This window comes from Lutra lutra, chromosome 3, assembly GCF_902655055.1.
Source record: "Lutra lutra chromosome 3, mLutLut1.2, whole genome shotgun sequence".
Taxonomy (NCBI): domain Eukaryota; kingdom Metazoa; phylum Chordata; class Mammalia; order Carnivora; family Mustelidae; genus Lutra; species Lutra lutra.
The window spans coordinates 40,188,235-40,197,871 of NC_062280.1; the positions used below are offsets into that span (position 1 = coordinate 40,188,235).

Consider the following 9,637-nt stretch of genomic DNA (forward strand, 5'->3'; position numbering starts at 1 on the left):
TGATTACAAAATAGGAATGAATAATTTCATAAAGCAGAGAGTATATAAACATTGAGTCTAAGCTCAGTAAAACTAAAATTAATTGAGGAAAAATTAAATCCCACTTGGAATTATCAGGGGAAAAAAAAAATCTAAATCGGGGCATCTGGGTGGCTCAGTAGGTTAAGCCTCTCCCTGCCCAGGGAGGAACCTGCTTCTCCCTCTCCCCCTGCTGTTCTTCCCCTGCTTTGTGCTCTCTCACTCACGCTCTCTCAAATAAATAAATAAATAAATAAATAAAATTTTTAAAAAATCAAGCCAACAGATTATTGAGAAGATAAAAGTCAGAATGCCATATATCAAAATTTGGGGATATGAATACAGCCATACTCAGAAACAAAAATTAAATTACAAATTTGGAAAAGGTACAGGGAATTGTTAAGGAAACCGATATAAATAACATTATTAAGTAAAAAATATACGAGCACAAATAGATCAGAAAATAGCAAAACAGAGGAATTAATTAAGAGCCTGTGTCCTGGTACCATAAAAAAGGGAAAAACATTACGGAAGCAGATAAACTTCTGCCCCTTGCAAATCCGAATGTACTTTGTTGGCCAACAGTTCTTGGCTCCCAAGCTGTTTCTGGAGAGGGCCAAACTCCCAGCCCTCCGAAGTGACTGACGGACAATGTGATGTCAGAATCAGGAAGAATCAGGAAGGACAGACCTCACTGAGGTGCCTGAGAGAGAAACACCTCCCAGCCTCAGCCTATAGACTATCAGGCACCAGCAGGAGAGGGATGGAGGAAGGGAGACGGTGGGGTATTTCTCCCTGTTTTGGGGATACGTCCTGCCCCACCATAGGACAACCCCTACACCCAGCTCCAACTCAGGGACAGCTTCTTCTTTCCTCCCAGGGGAAGAACTGGCCACCCCCTGACTCCTCGGGGGCACCTGTCCAATCCTCTGCGATGGAGTAGTCCCTTCCGTAAAGCCTCTTCCTGTGAACAGTCTGAGTCAAATTCCATTTCTGATGCGACGCTGACTGTGGCTCCCTTCCCACTTACATGGTCCATAAGAGAGGGTCAGGCTCCTTAGTCTGCCCCTTTCCAGGCTCTGAGCCTCTCTGATCACCCTCAGAGCCCCCCTGCTCCCATGCAGTCCCTTTCAGACCACTCCTTTGGGGTCATGGCTGTCACGGGAGGACCTACCACATCTTGGGTGCATGGAGTGGGGGTGGTGGACTCCTGGAACCACGAGCCTGGCCGAGGACCTGGAGAGGCTGCCTCCCTAGAGCTCCCATCACCTCCATCGCAGGTGCAGGGATGGTATATCTCTGGAACCATTCCTCCCAGGTGGTCCTGGCTGTCGTGGCCGCCCCGCATGGGACAGAAGCTGCGGGTTCCCCAGGCAGCTTTGGAGGTGAGGTGCTTGTGGAGATGGGGGAGACCAAGACCCAGACAAGAGGATTGGAAACTCTTGGGTAATACCACCTGGGGAAATCTCTGAAGGTTTAAAAACTTGTCCTATTATTTATGGAATATTTGTCTATCTTTCCTGGCTTTTCAGCAGAAATTCCTGCCGGGATGGACATGTCCTTGTCACTGCTGCGGAAGCAGCCATAGCATTTCAGGTTTGGATGGCCAAGGAGGACAGGCTGTCTAACAACATCCTCGCCCAACAGACCGAGGAACTGCCTTCCAGCTGGTGGGGATGGAAGCTGACAACTGAGTTGTGCGTGCTATTTGTGGACTAATTCATGGGTGAGGGCTACTTGGTAGGAAAACATGTGTACTTGGGGTTGGGGTTACCAGCATCCTAGATCCTGTCCAACTTTTAGCTGGGTGACTTCCTGAATCCCAGAATTCTCCCTGCTTGAGTCTTTGGACTGAGGGGAGAGGTATGTACCTCGCCACCAGCAAAGCCCACAATGTACCTGTTGCCTTCTTGTTCCCCCTGCTTCTGCAGCCCCCCTCTGAATCCCCTGACATAGGTTCTGCAGACAGCACAGCAAACTGAGGCACTGGTGAGGCCTGAGTGCTGGAACCCCTCACCCTCATTGACATGTTCTGAGTTCTGAGCCGCAGAGGTGGGGTGAAACCGAGGAAGACAGCCATGTCCCCGAATAGCAGCTTCCCACTCCCCAGGCAGAGGTGGAAGTTGACGGGGTGGTGGGATGGTCCCTAACCTTCTGCAGCTGAAACCTATCTTAAAAACAGTTTTCTCACCTGGACGAGGTCACTGGGTTGTCCTGAGAGCCTGCAGCAGCAGAGAAGGAAGGCATGGAGTTCAGAGGCCTGCAGCAAGGCTGGGTGCTCTGGTCTCCTTCCCCACATGCCAGTTTTCCAGGGCAACCACTCAGCCAGGTCTGCCGACCTGTGACGTCGGGACCACACTGTCCCAGTTCCCCTGAGCAGGGTTGTCATATATATGCCCAGCTGATATAACCAGCCCAAAAGGCTCTTTTTGTCCCTGCTCTCACCAAACAGGGGACAGAAGACAGACGGCAGGGGTCACTATGTCGAGGATGCGGTGAGATGATCTTGGAGTTATTTGATTTTCTGGCAGGTTTCAGACCAAGGGATTCTAAATAGTCATAATGTCACAGTCAGGCTGCACAGGGCAGAGGCATAACTGCTGGCAGCTTCGCGTGACAAGACACACCACAACCACTGGAAAAGCAAGCGGACTGTGCAGACACAGAAGCTCATGCCTCCTTGCTGAGGACTTCGGCCTCTGTCCCTGTTGACCATGACATTCACTCTGAGATCAAATGACCCACCGTTTGCGTTTGTGCGCTAACGTTCACACGGTAACCTGGCCAATTTTGCAACCCACACGGAAACCTGAATCTCCCCAAACAGGAGGGAAGTTTCCAGTTCTTTCCCTCCTCTCCTAACAGCGAGAAGATGGAGTAGAATTAGAGGAACTTCAGTCAGCTAAATTCCATCTTAGTTTAATTCACAGCTTCTGCCTTCTCAGCTCTGAAGGCCTCTGAGTAGAGCCTGCCGACCTGGCCAAACTGGTCAGACTCACCAGAGACAAAATGTATGTGGTGAGTCCTATCCCTCCCACCCTGGGGGGCTCAGATTCAGTCAATCAGGGCCTGGTAGGGGCAGGAGTCTTTACTTTTAACAAGATCCCCAGGATCTTTTTTTTTTTTTTTTTTTTTTAAGATTTTAGTTATTTATTTGAGAGAGAGGGAGGAGAGAGAGAGAGAGAGCATGAGTGGGTAGGGGAAGAGAGAGAGGGAGAAGAAGCAGGCTCCCCACTGAGCAGGGAACCCGACATGGGGCTTGATCCCAGGACCCTGGGATCATGACCTGAGCTGAAGGCAGACATTTAATCTACTGAGGAGCCACGCAGGCTCCCCAAGATCCCCAGAGCATTCTGATACAAACAAATCCAGAATCAGGAAGCTGGTTGAACCCACAGTGGGAGGGAAGAAAGGCAAAAGCCTTCTCTTCACATTCCCACTCTTCCTCACTCGAATATCTTAAAAAACAAATGTGGTAAGTAAATAAAGACAGTTTTCAAGATGTTCATGGAATGACTTTTTTTTTTTTACATTTTTCCACTAGTTAAGACAAAAACATTACAATGATTGACTTCTTTCATTTAGTTACATAAATAAAATTTTTATAAATATCTCTTTATAAACAATATAAATAGCTTTACAACATAAATACATTTATGCATGACATGAATTTACAAACAGCAACGTTTTACAGCTGGTTTTGTCAGTCTCTTCAAAACTGCCCCTTGTCATCACGATCGTGCAGGTGTGTGTGTTGCATGTATATAATATATATATATAATATATAACTTTTTATTTTTCATTTTCAAAAAACAGACAAATAATAAAATCATACCCCCCTTCCCAAATAATAATAAAACAGCTGGTGTTGTGTATTCCCAGTACCAGGAAAAAAAAAAAAAAGAAAAGAAAGAAAGAAAGAAATGTAAAAGCCACATCATGTTGGAGGGGTTTCCAGATGGCTGATGACCAAGAATGACCTCAGCAAAACGGAGCAAGTTCCCGATCCTGAAACACAGAGGGGACATGGGACACTTAGCTGAGAAAGCCCAGCCTGCGGGACAGTCCCTTTTCCACGGCAGTGGGAAGCAGCGTCCCAGCTACGCTGACCTGGGGGGAGGGTGGGAAGGGGCCGCCCTCTGGCTCTCCCCTCACCTCCTGCTGTGTCTTTGGCGCTTCCTGCCCCAGCACAGGTGGACTGAAGATGTCTGCCAGCCCTCCTCCCCCTCAGTGTCCCTGCAGGCCTGGCCCATGGCACTGGGTGAGGCACAGGAAGGGGAGGAGAGTGACAATGCTCTCGTCCCTTTTTTTTTTGCTCTGACACAAACCCTCCTCGGGGTGCTTTCTGTGTCTGTGTGACAGCAGAGGAAAGGGGAAGACAAACATCTGAGGAGTTGGGAGTTCTGGGCTCGAATCCCAACTCTGACATGAACTTCCTGGATGGCCCAGGATAGCTTTGAGTATCGCTTTCCTCACCCATAAAATGGGGTAATAGCCACCTCCCAGGGCTGGCTTTAAGATTCAACAGGGGGCCACACTTTGGGCATTGGCCGAGTGTCTGGGTCACAGCTGCCCCTCATTAAATAGCACTTCCTTCTCCAGCTTTCTGAGCCTCACAAAGGGTCCCCCTCGCACGCAGAGGAAACGGAGTCTCACACCAGCCCTGGGACAAAGAATGGTCATACTGGGTTCATCGGGTTGAGAGTTGAGTCCTTTGATGAGGGCTCTACCAGCTCTCTGCTAATGGGCGTGTGGGTGCTGGGTGGCCCAAGGAAGGAGGCCCCCTGAGACGGTGCCCTCCCAGAGGGCAGCACACACAGAGGGACCCTGGGCCTTGGTGAACTGTCCCTCACCTCCCGTCTCTGGGTGTCCCATGTGTTTAAACAGATGATAGATATCTGTGATGTCCCTGGGGCTCCTGGGCAAGGTGTTCATTCAGGCATTGGCCACACTCCGTCTCTGTCATTAGAATTTTATAATCAAGACTATAACCATCAGCGACAGTCATTATGGTGGCTGCTTAGAGTCAAAGTCAACTCCTGAGTGAAGAAGTGGCCACAGCCTGGGACGAGTTTTCATTGATGTGAAAAATCTAAGCTGTCTCTTTCTTTGAAGCTGAGACAGTGAGCTGCCCTGGTCACCTCCGCTAGGAGGCTGCCGGTGGCAGGAAGGATGCTGTCTTTTCGTGACAGCTGTGGCATGAGGCTGGGGCTGGGAAGGTTAAGGTGTGGAAGGTGGCTGTTCAGCTAAAGGACAGAACTTCTGGGGTGTTGACAAATCTCCCTGGTCAAAGGGGCTGAGACGTCCTAGCAAACTGCCTCCTCCCCAGCTCCTCCCCACCCGCTGGACCATCACTTGGCACCCCAAGACGGCGACGCCCAAGACCAAGGACCCTACGGGAATGTGCCTGCCAGACACTTTCCAGGCCCCCTTCCTCATCTTGTCTCCCGCTAACCCGTTGAGTAACATTTGTTTAGATTCTAAAGCTTGAGGTTGGTGCTTAGATCGCAGCGTGAACTGAAATTATGAGGTCTGTGGCTCCATCGCTTCATTGTTTAGACATGACAGAGGAGAGCAAAGCCATGACAATGGACGCCACTACAGGCCAGAATCACCTCTTCCTGGGCAGGGGCGAGTCAAGATCTCAGACAAATGAAGCCCCTGCAGAAATGGGGGGGAGGGGCACGTAGTTAAGTCTGGCTGTATGGATGGGAAACCCTGCTAAAGCCCAAAGCGGGTGGGAGAGGGGTGCCCCTAAGCTGCGGGGAGGGGCATGTTTCTCTGGTCATTGACAAACATTTTTCGGAGCCTCTTTGGGAGTGCTGTGTGTTCCAGATCACCTTAGGCTAGCACTTGGCCCTGAAGTTGCTCATGAGTTCATCTGGGGGAGCTAAGTAGGTTTCCAAGCAACTACGGCTCACGTGGAAAAGGGTTCTGTGCTGTCAAAAAGGCTGGAGAGGGGTGCTCTCTTTGCCCTCTGGGGGAAGACAGCGTGGATGCTGACAAGGCCTTTTGGATAAGAGAGCCGCCTCCCCATGGTCTCAGAGGGGGACAGACAGCTGTGCAATCCAGATTGGCCGCAGCCAGGCCACTGGAAAAGGCTGGAGACCAAAAAGAGTCAGATCTTAAAGCACCTGAATGTCAGCTTCAGAGGTGGGCTCTGTTTCTGGGTAAGAACTGGCCAGCAGGATGGGACAGGAGGGGGAGGCGGGGAGGACCTTTGCAACACTGCCAGGAGGCAGCACCCGGCAGGGGCTGAAGGGAGCACAGGGGTTTCCAGCCCTGGTAGAGAGTGAGGAGGCCACAACAGAAACTGGGGTCCCGAGCATGGTGGAGGCAGGGAGACAGTGAGGAGCTCAGTTTGGGACATGTTTAGGTTCAGGTTGGGGGAAAAAAAAAAAAAAGATTTATTTTAGTCTTTTTCCCTGCCCTGAAATAATGCCACAAACACTGATTTTCCATCCGGAAATCTCTCAGGCAGCAAGCAGCATCAGCACCCTGGACAGACAGACCGGTCTGCTCACAGCCAGGGCTTAGAGGTGGAAGAAGAATCAGAAAGCTCTGGAGCAGAAGGGGATCCTGGTGATGCGGACAGAGGGCTATTCTCTCTATTGTGAAGGGGCAAGTATTTCTCCAGATATGCCCAAGTTCAACTGGGGAAGCAGTCCTGACCTGCAGGATGCCTGATGCCTGGGCACCAGGATACCAGAGGCTGGTAGATAAACTTACCCTCTGCTTGTGTGTATGCCCTCCCTTTTCTGCTCCCACAAACCCACCATCTCCCCTCAATACCCTCAAATGGCCAATGGAGACAAGTTTTGCTGGTTGGCTTACGGTCTGGAGGTGGACAGGACCCCACCAAGTTGTCTCTGCTTCTCTAAAGGAACTAAGGTGGGTTCATCCGTGTTGAGCCATTTCTGACCTTGCCAAAGTTCCCTGACCGCTTTATCCCTCGCTTTCTTCATCTGTAAAATGGGACGGTAAATGGGGTTGGGGGCAAATGCCTCGCACACACACTCGTTCTCGTGCCGGGATCGCCTGGCTCTCCTCCAAAGGTCGGTTGGGAGGCGGAACGATCCCAGCGCCAGGGCATCAGAGAAGAACTGGCCTGCGGGCGGGGGTTCAGGCTTGGTTCTGCGGGACGCCGCGGGGGAGCTAGGTGTGCACAAGCTCCGGGAGGCCAGGGTTGGTGGTACTCACCGCCGCCAGGGGTCGCCGCACTAACATCCCAAGCCGCTCATGGAGCCGATCCGGTCCAGCTTGAGGCCGAAGCAGCCCTTGGACAAGCCCTTCTTGTTGCCTCCTTTGTATTTGCGCGCGTTGGGGTGCTCATGCAGAAGGCGGGCCCACGCCGCCCGCGACTTGGTGTCCACGCGCAGGTCGCGGAGCAGTCGCGACCGGTCGCCTTTGAGGTTGGCGCCGCCGCCCCCGGGAGTTTTGTCGCCCTTCTTCTGACTGCCGCCCGCAGCCTGGGGCTCGGCCAGCTCCTCCCCCGGCGGAGTTCGCGGGACCTGTCCGAGGGAAAGGGCGGGCAGGTGAAGGGACGCCCGGCGGCAGCGCGAGGTACTTTGCGGGACCCCTGATGCTCCAACCCGACGCGCCCGCCAGCGCGATTTGTCCCTTCGGAGCCCTGAGCGCGCCCCCACAGCTTCCGGACAGCTCGGCGCGGCATCCACCTGCCACGCAGCCGCCGTTGTAAGCTCCTTCGGGGAGCCCCTTGCCCTCCCCTCTTTGGCTCCTGCCGGGCTGGGCAGGAGCTGCGCATCTGTCGACATTCCCGAGGCTGGGGACGTAGACCCCCCAAGTTGGTTTGGAGGGCTCCCCGGCTCTCACCCGTGCACAGCTCGGAGAAGAGGGCCATCTTCCCGCCCTCTGCTCCGTCTTGCGCGCCGCGTCCTCCTAGGCCCCCGGCCCTCCCATGGCCCCTCACAGTCCCGATGTCCATGCAACAGTACCCACCTTCGGCGGCGCCCCGGGCTTGGCTTCGGAGGGCCGGAGCGAGAGTAGCGTGAGCAGCAGGGCGCAGGCCAGCAGCTGGGAGAGGTGCATGGTGCTGGTGGGGTCGAGGGGCGCAGACCCGCGGCAGCGAGGGCGCACGGGGGCCGGCGGGCAGACAGGCAGGCGAGCGCGGAGCAGGCTAGCCGGGCTGCGGTGTGGGCGCGAGTCCCAGTGTTGCGCGGCGCCGGCTGGGTGCGCTCTGAGCCCGCGGCTCCGCTCGAGCCTTTATAATCCAACCTGCCGCTGATGTCATCCTCCCGCCCACCCCGCCGCCCGGGCCAATGGCACGCGCGCCGAGGGCCCAGAGGGGGCCGCGGGGGCTCCCCCACTGCCCCCACGTACATTCCACCCCCGAGGGATCCCGCGGCTCCGCCAGCTCTCTCCCGCCGCACTCGCGGCTGCAAGGCGACGCGCACAGGGAACTCCATTTGCAGCGAGCGCATGCCAGGCATGCCAAGCGTTGGTGCTCCCGGTGCCCTGGACACACGCTTGTACCTCAACACATGCCCTCTCCCTAGAAGAGATCAGTTTTCCTTTTTGCAGGTGCAAAGACAGGCTCAGAAGAACTAAGTCACTTGCCCAAAGCCACACAGCCGGAAAGTTGGCCCAGCAGGAAATCCACGCAGATCTGTCTTGTTGCCAAACTCTTCCCTGGGTACCAGACAGGGACAGGCCTGGTACTGTGGCTCCACCTTTCACCTACTCAGAAGTTCAGATCGCACCCACGTCTTTAAGTTAGGAAGGCAGAGGATGGGGCTGAGGTCTGGGCGGGAGGCGCAGGAAGAGCGAGGTTTGCCCGGGGGCCGCAGGGGGGAGCGCAAGTCCTACAAGGGAGAGTGCAAGCTTTTCGCCTGCGGTTGTGTTGGAGAGTGACTCGCGAACGAGAAGGGCTAAGAGGTAGGCCCAAGATACTGGTGCTGGGGCGTGGGTGCGGTAGCATTCTGTCCTGTTCCTGGGGCTGTAAGTTCGCGTTCAGCCTGGGTCCGCCGCCCAGAACCGCCCAAAGTCTGACCCGGCAGATGGCTTCCGTGTGCACTCACGGGTGCGCGGCGGGGCCTGTCTGCACCTACGCGAGGAACCGCAGCGCGAGCAGGTTCGCTGCTGTGTCCTATGCACCTGCACGGGCTGGGGAGGGAGCTTCACCCAGCCTGGAGCCCAGTATGGCTTCCGAGAACTGTGAAAGGCGGTTGCCTTCATTTTTTTTCAGGCTTTGATAGGTCTGTGTCAAAGCTGTCAGGACAAAGTCACCTAAACCAGCTGCTCACAACTCCCTCTCCTGGGGCAGGGTGTCTTGGTGCCTTGGGCTCAGAGGAGTCCCTTGAGGATGGGCCGTGGAGGCAGAGAGCCCGGAGCCTCAAGAATTGAGTGGGGTGCAGAAATATATGATTCCATTGCCCCGGCAGCAGGACTCCGCTGGAGAGCACACAACAGGGGCATGGAGGTGGTCCTGAAGCTCAAAGACTAGAGCCAGAGGCAGGTGCCTGGATGAGCTGTTTCAGGGAGAGGAAGCTGTGCCCCAGGCGAAGGGCAGTGGCCTTCAAGAAGGGCAGGGGGAATCAGGTGCCACGTGGGTACTTCCCACAGCCGGGCCTGGGCCTAGATGCAGGAAGCATTGGCACAA

The 9,637-nt window shown here is 54.5% G+C and overlaps 1 protein-coding gene across 1 annotated transcript; it reads right to left on the reverse strand.

The window, feature by feature from the left end:
- Nucleotides 1-3,567: 3,567 nt before the first annotated feature.
- Nucleotides 3,568-8,211, reverse strand: NPPC (natriuretic peptide C). The gene is made up of 3 exons (XM_047723435.1): nt 7,978-8,211; nt 7,219-7,529; nt 3,568-4,026 (listed from the first exon to the last, which is right to left on the reverse strand). The coding sequence occupies exons 1-2, from the start codon at nt 8,065-8,067 to the stop codon at nt 7,239-7,241; spliced, it is 381 nt and encodes a 126-aa protein (XP_047579391.1). The 5' UTR covers nt 8,068-8,211; the 3' UTR covers nt 3,568-4,026; nt 7,219-7,238.
- Nucleotides 8,212-9,637: the final 1,426 nt, after the last annotated feature.

Excerpts from the sequence above, each read along its gene's own strand:
- NPPC (XM_047723435.1), bottom strand. The coding sequence starts at position 8,067 with ATGCACCTCTCCCAGCTGCTGGCCTGCGCCCTGCTGCTCACGCTACTC. Across the intron at positions 7,530-7,977 it reads AGCCCGGGGCGCCGCCGAAG|GTCCCGCGAACTCCGCCGGG; the intron begins GTGGGTACTGTT and ends TCCCTCGGACAG.